Genomic DNA, 15,091 nt, shown 5'->3' with positions numbered 1-15,091 from the left:
ACTAAAGATCACTACCAAATGGGTTTAATAGAATTAGTTATACATGTTCATGATTAAACTAATACAAGAATCAAATACAAAGTAAACAAGAATTAAAAAGAATATGAACACCCTTTTATCAAATGGTGGAAATGCTATCCCCTCTTGAATAACTCTGGATCCAATCTCTACAGCTCAAGATCTCCTTCTTCTTTCCCTTGAGTCTTTAAACCAGTCCTCGGGAACAACTATCTGGATGATGTTGAAGTGGAGTTCCTCTCTGTTTTCCTCTTCTTGATCGTCTGGAAGGTTGCTCTCAAGGTTTGTCTTGAATATCCCAAAATTCTCTCTCTCCGTCTCTCTTTTGCTCCCTCTCTCTTTCTTTTTCTTTTCTTTTAAATTAGGTTTCAGGATCCAACACGGTATGGATTTATGCCGTGTTGATTTAAAAGTATACATCTGGCCTTCTTCAGCACGGCTTGGATTTGGGTCGTGCTGCTCAACACGAGCATGCTCCTAGGCCATGTCACTATAGAAAACCGTGTTGCAAATCAAATCTTCTTACCATAGGTAAGGCATTTCAGCATGCCCTTTGACCCTGACCGTGCTCCTCAGCACGGGCGGGTTGCCAGTCTAACGTGCCCGATTCGACCATTTCTCTCCAATTTTGGTCTGATTTCTCTCTAACTTTGCTGATGTACCTAGAAAAACACTTGAGACACAAAAAAAAACTAAAACATGGTGCTTCTAATACAAAAATACATAATATGCTGTAAAAATAAGTCAAAATCAAGCATGCAAATATGTATAATATCAAGGATATCATATCACCCCACATTTAAGCTTTTGCTTGTCCTCAAGCATTCAACAGTTTAGACCATAAACATGCAATCAACCCTCCTTAAAATTCATGCATTGGATTATAATTAAGCAACATTCAATCTATCCCAAATTAAAACTCAACTAAAAACTAAACTAACAATCTAAACAAGAGTAATTATCATGTTAGTGTATGAAGAAATTAAATAATACATTCAACATTAAATATTCAAGAAACTGTGTGCCTCACAAGGGATCACTCTATGCACTCGGTGTTTAAAAGGTAGTCATATATCCCTCAACACAATTATATTCAACCTACTTACAATAGACTTGCTCATAAATCCCATCTCCGCTACTTCAAATAATCAAATATCATAATCAAAAGGTCTTCACAAGGGTTGTAATGGGGCTTAAGTTTAGGTATGGAAATTTGGAAGTGAGGTGTAAATAATTTCTAGAATTTTTCAATGCCTTACTGATAGGCTATTTATGTTAGCTACAATCTAAGGCGGTGAACCTATCGATGCAGTCTAGCACTCATGGCGAGTATCAAGGTCGTATTCCTCGGGAAAGTGACAGCCCAGAGTTACTTCTTTGTTAACCTAAAATGAATGATGAATAATTTCTAAACTAACTAATAGCTACAAGCTAAGTTCTAAGGGAGATGCAGGAATAAATGGATAAATGAAATAACCAAGACAAGAAAGCAAACCCAAAGGGAACCTAAACTAGTTGGTAATCAAATAAAAGATAAAGGATTGATGAGTCCAATTATGCTACCCGTGGATGAATTCTTAACTGAATTCGGTTTCTCTCTCGAGATAACCAAATTCCTAAACCTAATAACCTAAAGTTGGAATCTCTTCCTAACGATTGATTCTTAAATTAGCATTAAGCTAAAATCTGCCTCTATTAAGCTTTGTTAATTCTTAATCCGGCTAGTTAATTATCCTTATCTCTAAGTGATTATTAACCAGTTCCTGCTATTCAAAATTCCAATTGCCAAATGGACTTCTCAATCTCATAAAGCAATCTAAACACCACAATTCACAACGTCTCATGAATAATGCATTATCTTATTAATACTGAAATCAAGAAGAATACAAAACTAACTCAAACAATCCAACAATATAATATTAAGCCAACATAGTAAAGAAATCCTAATGGATTTAATCAATCTAGCTAAACATGTTCATGTTTAAAACAACTAGGAAATCAATTACAATGGAAGAATAATGAAAATGAAACATGTACACCCTTTTCTCTCGAATTGGATGAACAGCTCCAAATCTGGATCTGCACTATGATTAATCTCCCTAATTGCCTCTTGAATTGCTCCACTACTGTTTTGCACTTGGAACCTTGCGATTCCAGGATTCTTCCTCTCTATAACTCTCTCCCGAACTCAGCACTATGCAAAAACCGAACCAACCGCAAGGGCTGGCCACCATGGCTCGTGGTGGAGGCAGTGGTGGCCTCAAAAACTGTGCCCAAACCATTGTTTTGAAGACCAAGTTTCGATGGTTGGTCACGGCCAGAGTCCAAGCCGTGATGGTCAGCACGGCCTTGACCTAGGTCGTGCTCAATATGTGCAACGCAGGCTCTTGTTCGATCTTGATGAATTCTCATCCATTTCCGCACGTATTGATCTATAATTGCTTAAACACCGATGACGGTCCTATAAATGCTCCTGAAATGCAAAAGAATATAAAGCACGGGTGATCTGAGAATAAAAGCACAATAATTGCTAAGAACATACCCAATAATATGCAAGCAAATATGTGTAAAACTGTGCACATCAAATTACCCCACACTTAAGCTATTGCTTGTCCTCAAGCAATTAACAACTCACCGCATAAAACTGCAGTTAGCAATTCCTTACAGTTTACGCCCTTAGTCCACAATAAATAGTATTCGACACATCTAAAAGGATACTCAATCATAAATCAAATTGCAAATCATTAACAGAGAACGAAAATAATATTAATGCATGAATAACTTAAATGACAACTCAATACAAACATCACGAACTAGTGCCTCACCGGGATCACTCAAGTCACTCAAAGTGTATATAAGGTGAAAAAAAAAATCCCTCAAAGCAAATGCACAAAACCCGCTCACCATAGGCTTGCTCAGAAATCATATCTTCGCTACTGTGAATAAGTAAATACCAAAATCAAAGGGTCTTTATCGAGGTTGTAATGGGGCTAAGGTAAAGGTAAGGAGATTTGGACAGAAGTGTGAAAATGCTGGAATTCATGCGATAAACAATAGAATATGCTCAAAGGATTAAATGCCTAAGATCACAAAAAGAATCATTCACTAAAATCCCTACTTCATAGAATAACGCTCGCAAATGCTCTAAATCCAATAAAGAGATGAATAATTAAAGAATTTTGTTTATTATATTTTTCTTCTTCTTCTTCTCTTCTTTTTTTTTTTTTTGAATAATGAACTAGCAACTTATTAGCGACCACTGCATACAACTTGAATAAACATAAAGAATAACAAATACAATTTGGATCAAAGGGAGCATCTAAAATATAAAAAAAAAAAAAACTTAGTGAATTCACCAACATAGCAACTGGCATTTTAATCCCACATAAGGTTAAGCAAATCACAAAAAGAAATTCCAGCATAAGGGTAGGGGAAAGACAAATGTAAAGAATGGTATAATTGAAGTGTATAGGTGTAAATTATGAAGAAAGGGTTAAGGCTCAAAACTGGCTAACTAATGGAAATATAAATGGTAGGCTTTTGGCCAAATGTGGTGAATCCTAAATCGCCCAAATCATCTCATGGTATTCACAATATTCATAGAACTTCAATAAGTATTAAAAAGCAAGTTCTAGAAGCAAAGTACAATGCACACTCAAACAAGAAATATAAAGAGCATAAGTATATGCTCAACTGGCTCAAACTCTCACTTTGAGGTGTGGTATTAGGTGCAATTGGTTCGCAACATCATTAATTGAATCATTACTTAGGAAACACATGCATATGACATTATCAACGTTCTAAGTTAAAATTCGACAATTCAAACAATAATTAAATAACACCGGTTTAACCCGGCAGAGCTGATGTGTAAAACACCATTAATTATTTTCCAAGGACAATGAAAAACAAAGAAAAGTAACTACAATTCTACAAAATAAAGTCATCAATCAGCTCAAAAATAGCATACTCAAGTGCATAAAGACATAGTGTCCTAACATCCCCTAAAAATACACAACACCTAGCGATAGTAATTTTAGATATGTCTAGAAACCATATGAAAGAGTGGGATTATAAGGTTTACCCACAACCACCCCACACTTGAAGAACACACTGTCCTCAGTGTAAAATGTTATGGATACCTCGCATGGGATGCTAAACTAAGAGAACAAAGGCGATACAAATCAAGTGCATGACATGTATAAAAAATAAGGTAAATAATTGCAGAAAAATAAAAATATCTAGGGGACTGCCCTGATCATCCATCGAGGCTGATGTAGTGGAAATTCAGTGCCTCCTTGGTAGAATCTGAAAACAATAAAATAAAGAAATAAAATCGAAACTAAAACAAAAATTAAATAAAATATGAAAACTAAAACTAATAAAATGTTTCAAAATAAAAGGTTAAAATATTGGAAATTAAAGATAAAACTTGGGGTGCCTCCCAAAAGCGCTTCTTTTTTATATGATGAGTCTTCTTAGCTGGACTCGTGGTGAAAAGCAAATGGTGGGGATTGATGACCATCCATCTTTCTTCCAAGCAAATGGCTTCAAGTATCCGCTTAGAGGACTAATCATCAAATTCCTCTTCCCGACGGTCAAGCAAGCTGCCAGTATGATGGGCAAAACTCGCTCCTCATCTAGTTGCACGTAGTCATGATGCTCTAGGCGCTCTTCCAATTTGAAAGCTAGAGTTTCACCAATTGGAAGGATCGACGGTTGGGCAATTTCTTCAGGAATGTCGATGGTTTTGTCTAGTCCTTGGCTTGGTTCATTTACTAGAAGAAACTCGAGCTCCTCCAAGACTTCTTCATTGGATAACTCGTGCTCATCTTTCATCATCGAAGGGACTTGTGGAAAATCCACTAAAAACTCCTCTAACTGTAACTCAGCATCATCAACTGTACGTTCCTGTTGGTAGTCTTTCAGAGGAATCAGGTTTGCCTCTTCCTTTTCTGGTTCTATCTCCATGTTCAAGGAGTCGTCCTGCACATAAGCATCATCGTCAAACATAATAGATAAACTAGAAAAATTCTCACCTGAACGCAAAGTGACGGTGCTCAAATGTTCCTCGGATTCAGTAGTGTTTGATGGAGTTCCCAATTGCTCTTCAACTAGTAACTTGAAGATCAAGCCTACTTGATGCTCTATGTTCTCAATCGAGGCTTGTTGACTTTCAAGTACCCTCTCTGTTTGTTGGAATCTATCCTCAAGACTTGTATAGAACCTCATCACCAGCTCCTCTGACACTAACTCTTCATCTTGAGTTGAAGGTGCAAGATTAGGCTGCTGATGTGGTTGCCAAGATCTTGGTGGTTCTTGGCCATCTAAGCTCCATCCAAAGGGTGAATGAGTGCTCCACTCTTGATTGTAGGTGCTTCCATACGAGTCATTTGGCCAACTTTCCATATAATTCACCCTGCAAAATGATTCCACTCGAGCTTCTAAAGATGCACGGGTATCCCAATTTTTAGCACTCTCTTGGTTCCTAATCCCATTTTCCAACGTGTCATACAAAGACTTTAGCATTGAACCTCCTTATCATCCATTACCTGAATCATAAACTTAACTAAATAAATATGTAAAAATAAAACAGAAATTAAAAAAAATGAAAAAAATGGCTAAATTAACAAACAACAAATTTCACTCTAGTTTTCAAACATTCCCCGACAATGGCGCCAAAAACTTGATAGGCTATTTGTGTTAGCTACAATCTAAGGCAGTGAACCTAGCACATATGGCGAGTATCAAGGTCGTATTCCTCGGAAAAGTGAAAGCCTAGAGTTACTTCTTTGTTCTTTGTTATATTAATCTAAAATGAATGATGAATAATTTCTAAACTAACTAATAGCTACAAGCTAAGTTCTAAGGAAGATGCAAGAATAAATGGATAAATGAAATAACCAAGACAAGAAAGCAAACCCAAAGGGAACCTAAACTAGTTAGCAATCAAACAAAAGATAAAGGATTGATGAGTTCAATTATGCTACCCGTGGATGAATTCTTAACTAAATTCGGTTTCTCTCTCGAGATAACCAAATTCCTAAACCTAATAACCTAAAGTTGGAATCTCTTCCTAATGATTGATTCTTAAATTAGCATTAAGCTTAAATCCGCCTCTATTAAGCTTTGTTAATTCTTAATTCGGCTAGTTAATTATCCTTATCTCTAAGTGATTATTAACCAGTTCGTGCTATTCAAAATTTCAATTGCCAAATGGACTTCTCAATCTCATAAAGCAATCTAAACACCACAATTCACAACGTCTCATGAATAATGCATTATCTTATTAATATTGAAAGCAAGAAGAATACAAAACTAACTCAAACAATCCAACAATATAATATTAAGCCAACATAGTAAAGAAAACCCAATGGATTTAACCAATCTAGCTAAACATGTTCATGTTTAAAATAACTAGGAAATCAATTACAATGGAAGAATAATGAAAATGAAACATGTACACCCTTTGCTCTTAATTTAACCCAATGGATTTAACCAAACCGTTGTTTTGAAGACCAAGTTTCGATGGTTGGTCACGACCAGAGTCCAGGCCGTGATGGTCAGCACGGCCTTGACCTAGGTCGTGCTCAATATGTGCAACCCGGGCTCTTGTCTGATCTTGATGAATTCCCGTCTGTTTCTGCACGTATTGATCTATAATTACTTAAACACCAATGACGGTCCTATAAATGCTAATGAAATGCAAAGGAACACAAAACACGGGTGATCTGGGAATAAAAGCACAATAATTGCTAAGAACATATGCAATAATATGTAAGCAAATATGTGTAAAACTATGCACATCACTTAACTATAATTTCAGCTCAAAAAGGGCTAAATGCCAAACATAGATAATTAAATTCATTGTAGTTCCCACGTCTCTAGAACAAGATGCTAAAAAAGTGAAAAATGAATGAATACTCAATAAAGAACTGTTTGTTTTTCTTTTCTTACTTTAATAAAACAATAGAACATAATTACTTTGGATTGAAGGGAGCATCTAAACTAAATTCTTAAAGGACTTAGTGAATTCAAAGTACAAATAAAATCGACATTTTATCCAACAACTCAATGAACACATTGCAAAAATTCTAGAAAAAGGGTAGGGATCAACAAACGAAAGGTTTAACAAGGTGCGATGATAAAGCAAAATGGTAAAAATGAAGAAAGTGAATAGGCTCAAACTTGGCTAGCTAATGGAAAATATTAACATGTTGGCTTTTGGCTACAATGGTGAATCCTAAGTGCCCTTATCATTTCATAACATTTGATTGATGTGACCTCAACAAGCATTACTGAGCAAGTTATTAAATAAGAAGAATACAATGCACACTCAAACAAGAAAAAAGGACAATTTATGATGTATGCTCAATTAGGTTCAAAAACTCACAATTTAAGTGTGTACATTTGCATAAGGTGTCCAAATACCATCAATCAAATCATTATTTCATCAATTCATACACAAAACACAACAACTAATCAAATTCAAATTTACTGACTTAAAGAATGGTCAAGTAACACTGGTTCAACCCAGCCACTATGATAAACTAAAAATAATATTTCAAAAGCAACAAACAACTAGGAGGAATAATCTTATGCTTAAAATCATAACTATCAATCTTTCGAAGATAAACAAAAATCTAATAAACATCCTAAGTATCCTAAATATATACATCATCAATAATACAATACATAATAATTGGAAAACATAAGAAAAAAAAAGGCAAAACAAAGGCTTACCCACCCCACACTTGAAGGACACACTGTCCGTGGTGTATAAAAGAGTTGGGAAGCAACATAATAAGTACAAAAAGGAAAAGAGATAAATATGAAGAAATACTGCCCTACTCATCCTGCTGGGCTGGTGGCGGTGGTGGAGGTGGTGGTGCCTCAGCTAGTGGTGGTTGAAAATACTCGAATGGCATATAAGACTAAAAAAATTAAATGAAAATGAAAGACTAAAACTAAGAGAATGTTCCAAAACCAATGATCAAAATATCAAAAATATAAAATAAAAGTTGGGGTGCCTTCTAAAAGCGCTTCTTTTTCTTAGTTGGACTCGTTGACCACTCCCTTCATATACGGGTTCAACTTGCGCTGCAGTTGAACTGCCAGGTTATGGATGTCGTCCATAAGAATCTTGGGAGAGCAATAAGTGTGGCTAATTCCTAGAATGTCAGCATTTCTCCAAGCAAATGCCTTTTGGTACTTCCTTAGAGAGGGCAATGTCATCTCCCTCACCTCGGGTGTCAAGTTTGCTACTGAACAGGCAAATGTCTTTGTCTCAATATGCATAGTCGATATGCTTTGGGAGCTCTTTGAAATCAAGAACTGGTGATTCCTCAATTAATGGCCTCAACTTCTGCACACCAACCCTGTCAATTACAGCAGACTTATTATCCTCTTCGTTTGGCTCATTTACTAACAAAAATTCAAGCTGCTCCAACACTTTCTCATTTGACAACTCATGCTCATCTTCTATTGGCAAAGTGACTTGTAGAGGGTCTTCAACCAATATTTCCTGCAATTGTGTCTCAACAACATCATTAAGTACATTAATAGAATACACAACATCATCATGATCTAAAGACTGTTTCATAGAATTATTCAAGTTAAGGGTGACAGTCTTATCGCCTACCTTTAGTTCAAGTTCTCCATCACAAACATCTATAATTGCCTTAGATATTGCAAGGAGATGTTTACCTAGAATCAAAGATACACTAATCTCACCATCCATGTCTAAGATTACAAAGTCAACAAGAAATATGAATTTATCCACCTTAACAAGCACATTCTCAACAATACCCTTAGGATACTTGACTGACCTATCAGCTAGTTGTATATTCATCCTAGTAGATTTTGTCTCTCCCAGCCCCAACTTAGCAAACAAGTTGTACGACATTATATCAATGCTAGCTCCTAAATCAGCTAAAGCATCACTAATAGTTAAATTACCTATAACATAAGGGATAGTAAAGCTCATTGGATCACGTTGCTTTTTCGGTAACTTGTTCTGGAAAATTGCTGAACATTCCTCGTTTAGCTCACGCATGCCAAGTCCTCAAACTTTCTTTTGTTGCTAAGAATCTCCTTTAAGAACTTCGCAATACCTAGGCATTTGCAAAATAGTTTCAAAAAAAGGTAATTTTATGTGCAATTGTTTAAATACATCAAGAAATTTACCAAACTGCTGCTCGACTTGCGCTTGCTTCAACCTAGCAGGGTACAAAATTTTGGGTTGGTATTCCCTCAGTGGAATATTCTTTGCCTCTTCCTTCTTTAGTTCCTTCGCCCTATTATCTCCAACCTTTCTGCGCATTAATCTGTTGTCCCATTAATATTGAAGGTATCACAAATCTCCAATAAACTCGCTATATGCGCGTTAGGATCCTCATCTGGCAAGCCTCTGAACTGAACCATTTGTTGCACCATCTGAATCATATTATGTTTTATTTTAAAATTATTGGCCGCGACAGTTGGTCTTGTAATGCATGTTGACGTCCCCTCCAACGATGGCTTCACAAAATCATACATCATCCGGTTATTTTCATTATTGTCGTTCGTGTTTGCTATCTCTACTGTAATGTCTTCTGATTCACTCTCATGTACAGCGTTTCAAACCTGAATCTCTTCCTCCTCTATGTTCAACCGCTTCCTCAACTGCCTGAGGCATCATTGTGATTCTGGTGTAGGGTCTACTGGATCAGGATTAGACCTCCTAGTCATACACTACCTGAAATAATGAATAACCAACAACACAAATGAATAAAAGAATAAAATCAAACAAATAAACAATAAAGAATAAATTGCTAAATTAACAAGAACACACATTTTATAATATTTCTCAAAATAGTTCCCCGGCAACAGCGCCAAAAACTTGATGCTTCGCTAAGCACGACTAGCAATCTACAAGCAAGCGCACCTATCAAATGTAATCTAGCTATGGCAAGTATCAATATCGTATCTCATGGGAACTGAGAAGCTACTGCTACTACGCTATTCCAATTATCTAACCAATCAAAAGGTGGTGAAGATCATTAACTAAAAATGAATGAGAATACAAATTAAAACTAAATTTTAACAAAAAGAATGAAAGTTTCAAAAACACAATGAGATGAGTTAACCCAATTCAAGATCCTTTTAGCTAGCCGGCTTAAAAATAATAAATTATGAATTGAGGATAATTTCTTAAATGAATTGGCCTCTCTCTCTCGAGTTAACCAATTTCTAATCCTAAAGATCTAAAGTTAGAATCTCTTCCTAACAATTGATTTTAGAATAGCATTAATCTCTAAATTATCGCTAATAAGAATGTCTAGTTCTTATTCCAGTAAATTATTACACTTATCTCTAAGATGCAAATCACTCAATCATACAAGCAGTTGTCTAAGCTCAATTGAATTTCTCAATTATAAAGGAGTTCCTAAATTGATTCAACAATGAAGAAGAAACAATAGATTTTATTATACTTGAATGAAAACTACAATCTTATTAGCGATCACCCCAAAATGGGTTTACTAGAATTAGTTACACATGTTCATGATTAAACTAATACAAGAATCAAATACAAAGTAGACAAGAATTGAAAAGAATATGAACACCCTTTTCTCAGATGGTGGAAATGCTATCCTCTCTTGAATAACAATAGATCCAATCTCTACAGCTTAAGATCTCTTTCTTCTTTCCCTTGAGTCTTCAAACCAGTCCTCAGGAATAACTATCTGGATGATGTTGAAGTGGAATTCATCTCCATTTTCATCTTCTTAACCGTCTAGAAGGCTACTCTTAAGGTCTGTCTTGAATACCTTAAAATTCTCTCTCTCTGTCTCTCTTCTGCTCCCTCTCTCTTTCTTTTCCTTTTTTTCTAAATTAGGTATCGGGATCCAACACAGCCTGGATTTCGGCCATCCGGACCTGCGTGACCTGGATCCATGTCGTGTTGATCTAAAAGTGTACATCTGGCCTTCTTCAGCACGACTTAGATTTGGGCCGTGCTACTCAGTATGGTCTTGCTCCTAGGCCGTGTCACTCTCGAAAACCATGTTGCAAAATGATTCTTTTTGCCATAGGTAAGGCATTTCAGCACGCCCTTTGACCCTGACCGTGCTTCTCAGCATGGGCGTGTTGACAGTCTAATGAGCCTGATTGGACCGTTTCTTCTCGATTTTAGTTTGACTTCCTTTAACTATAATGATATACCTAGAAAAATGCCTTAAGCACAAAGAAAACTAAAACAGGGTGATTCTAATACAAAAACACATAATGTGTTCTAAAAATAACTCAAAATTAAGGATGCAAACATGTGTAATATCAAGGATATCACGTCACCTTGAAAAGCCAAATGCACAGGTATTAAACATGATGTATGCACGAAGAGAACCTAAACAGGTAAGTATATGTCTATTAGTTAATATTTTTTTACAAAAATCCCTAAAAACCCTTTTTCGGACTATGCATGGTCATTTCGGATTATGCAAAGCCGATTGGCTCTACCTAGAGCTGAATCGACACTATGTAGAGCCGATCAGCTCTATAGGCTAAGGCACATATTTTTTAACACTTTTCACAATTTTTTTCATATTTTGGACAAATAACATGTATATCCAGTACATAAGTCAAAGAAAACAAAGTTTAAAGCTAGGAAAATACCTCTCCGATGGCCAAAAATGCTCGATCGGTGTCCAATTTTGCCAAAAATGGGATTTCCTCTTCCTTCACAAGCCCAAGGTCATTTTGATGAGAAATTGGAAAGGAAAACTACCAATTTGGTACGATTATGGTACATCTAGCAAATCTTGAGGAAGAACTCACCATTTTAGGACTAATTTTGTGGAACTTAGTTAAGAAATGAAAGAGATATTACGAAAAGAGTGAAAAAGGGTTTGAGAGAGAAAAGTGAAGAAAAATGGATAAAATGAATTAAGGATATAAGAATATGTACATGTCTTGAAGAGGGAAAAAATGTCATTTAGGTCTATGACATATCAAAATCATGTTTTAATCCAGAAGATCGATACAAGTCCTCAAAAGACACATAGAAGGCCAGTTGGCATCTCAAAGTGAAATTTTTCTAAAAATTACAAGTTTAGTCCCTAACCCATCAAAATTACGCTTTAGTCCCTAAAGGGGACAAATACCAATATAGTTTCTAGAAGACATCAAAACAAATCAGATCGTACCACAAGTCAGGAATTCTAATTAAAAGTACTTGAAAGTATAATCATTACCGTGAGCTGAGCCTTGGGTAAAAATAAAAGGCTTCACAAGTAAAAAATATTCTTCCTTGGCTTGTTTCCCTACTCAAGGGTCCATGCGATGAAGGGAACTCAATCATTACTTGTGAGTGATGGTTAGTGAGTATCGTAATTTCAAGGTTCGAGTGAACCAAAGAACCACTAACTGAAGCCATCAGGACTATAGGGACCAAACTGCACAATGTATGATAATGGTGCAGTGATGCAAGAATCACTCGTTAAATAATAAAATTGAAGACAAAGATACACTGGAATAAGCTTTTCTTATCCCTAGTGAAGTCGCCATTGTAGGCGGCAGTTTCAGGCCCACATCTAAGTTTCTTTAGTGACTACGACACTACAAGGCTTTTCAACCTAATTGGAAACACGCTAATTAGTCACAGAGACTAACGCGAAGATGGAGTCGCCACCCGGGTAATTCTCCAGGACATTTTTACTAATTTGAGTGGCATACTAGATTCCATATAGAACCTTCACCACATCTAGAGATAGATCGAGAAGCCAACTTCCTTATTTGTGTATCTTAGTCTTTAATTTTATTTTTTAGCAAGTTATTCCATATAAACACAAACAGTTTATATTTACAAGCATCCAGTACATAATATGAAGTCTTCTTAAGTCTAACCCATTTTATTAAGTCCAATCTAGATTAAATTTATTAATCTATTTTACTAATTAATTATGTATAAAGCTTAACCTAGTCTAGCCCAATTACAAGTTATACTTTAATTCCAAGCCTTTAAGCCTAGATGGACTACTTTTTATGTAAAAGCCCAATTATGTGATATTAAATCTAATATGACCTAATTAATTATTAAAATATGGCAAAGTCCACTAAGTCTATATTGATTTTAGATTTAGCCTAATTACCATTTGATTTACCTAATGGACTATAATTTTTCTGTTGGGTCCGATTTTTAACCTAGGTCTATGTGTTCAAATTTTAATTAGACAATCACATTACAGTTATTTAGCATATCAAGCATAAAGCAAAAATAAAAGTACAAAAACTTAAATCCAGCTATTACAACATTTCCTACAACTAAAAAAACGAAGGAAAAATATGTAAATACTAAGTACAGTACATAAATCAGCAAAAATATATTAAAAACTCAAAAATTAGGCTAAAACTGATTGGTCCAAGGCATAGAGTCGATCAGCTCTGCACTGAGCCGATCGACTCTAAAGGTTTGGATGGTCTTTCTGTGAATTTTTTCAACTTTTCACACTCATAAGCCAATTTTTACATACATAAAAGATAGAAAATTCGACTATAATATATAAAATTTAATAACCAACATAAAAAATAGAATCAATAATGAAAGCCTAAAAGTATGCAAACCCTATAAATCATAACTGATAGTAAGTAAAAATAACATTCTAAAGTAGATTCCCAATTTTAATCATGCAATTCTAAGAATCTAATTCAAATAAACACAAGCAAATTAATTATATTTCCCTAATCATTAATCTTATCATATTTAAAACTCAATAAAATCATACTATCAAATTTAAAACCCTACATGTTGTTATTATCATATTCAAAATCTAACAAGTTGTAGCATGTTAATTCACAAGGAAGACCTATTCTAACCACATAGATCATATGAAATAATAGTAAAACATCCTAACCATGTTTCTAAATTCATAAATTAATTTAAAAAAACAATAAGGCAAAGGTGTTGATGATGTGGATATAGGGAAACCCTAAGATTGTCATTGTTTGTTATCATTCTACAAGTCTAAGGAGATGAGGAGGCAATTGAGTCGAAAATAGGATGAGAATCCAGTGTGGCTTGAGATTTAGAAAAACTATTGTCATTCTAAAAAAAAGGTTTCCTAATCTAGGGTTGTTTCTTAGTGACTTCTAAGAAAAACCTCTTTGTAGGGTTCTCTAAAAAGCTTTTGTCTCTAGAAAAAAATTTTAACGATGAAAATCGCTAATTAGAGAGTTGCTAATAATGAATGTTGCTTCCTAATAAAAGTTGCTAACCCTAGATATAGGGTATATTGTTATATTTATAGAGTTAGGGTTTGGAAACTCTAAAAGAATTAGAATGATACGCTTTAGTTGTTTTAAAGATTTTTTTCTTTATCAGTCAATAATATCCAATAAAAATCTCAATAATTATCACAAAAACTACCGAGAAACTTATTTTTATATTTTTGGGCATTTAAATATTAAAAATACGCGTAAAACAGTATCGAATCATGAAAAATAACTAATCGGCATTGTGTAGAGCCGATTGGCTTTAAGGGCTAAATTTTTAAAAAAATTATGGCAATTTGGTCCCTGAACTTGCTAAACGACCATTTTATCCCTCAAAGTTAATTTTTTCTAATAATTAAATCCAAATTGATTATGGAAAAGTGATTTTGATTCAATTATTCTCAATTCTAACTTGGATTCGCCCGTCTGCAATCTTCCAAAACTCTAGAAATGTAATAACTTCCATCAGAAGATTTTTTATAAATTTTCTCAATATCTGTATCCGAAAAATGGATGCTAATAAAAGTGTTAAGGTTTTTTTGTAACTTTTGATTCTCTACTTTCAGTTTTGATGAACTCCAAATTATGTTTAAATAAGATTTGAGTGAGTAGGATATTTTGTTTGGTTAAGATTTTTATTTTTCTTCTTTTTTACTATATCTATTAATAATTTCAAAATTAATTTTTTTATTAATAAAATAAAGCAATTGTAACAAATTCTTTTTATTTGTCAAAAAAAGTCCAAATAAACCAAAAATACTAAATTTTGAACTAAAATGATCCAAAAAAGTCAATGATACAAAAAATTCAAAAGGATATATTTGACCCC

General features: G+C 34.6%; 1 protein-coding gene across 1 annotated transcript; it reads right to left on the bottom strand.

Moving 5' to 3' along the window:
* Positions 1-8,302: 8,302 nt before the first annotated feature.
* Positions 8,303-9,070, bottom strand: LOC107260988. Its single transcript, XM_015717263.2, has one exon. It carries the CDS (start codon positions 9,068-9,070, stop codon positions 8,303-8,305), a length of 768 nt encoding a protein of 255 aa, XP_015572749.1.
* Positions 9,071-15,091: the final 6,021 nt, after the last annotated feature.

Source organism: Ricinus communis, chromosome 4, assembly GCF_019578655.1.
Source record: "Ricinus communis isolate WT05 ecotype wild-type chromosome 4, ASM1957865v1, whole genome shotgun sequence".
Classification (NCBI taxonomy): Eukaryota; Viridiplantae; Streptophyta; class Magnoliopsida; order Malpighiales; family Euphorbiaceae; genus Ricinus; species Ricinus communis.
The sequence above is the reverse complement of the archived record's forward strand: the minus strand, read 5'-3'. Positions and strand labels throughout refer to the sequence as shown.

Coding starts and splice junctions, on each gene's coding strand:
- LOC107260988 (XM_015717263.2), bottom strand. CDS start 9,070: ATGCGTGAGCTAAACGAGGAATGTTCAGCAATTTTCCAGAACAAGTTA.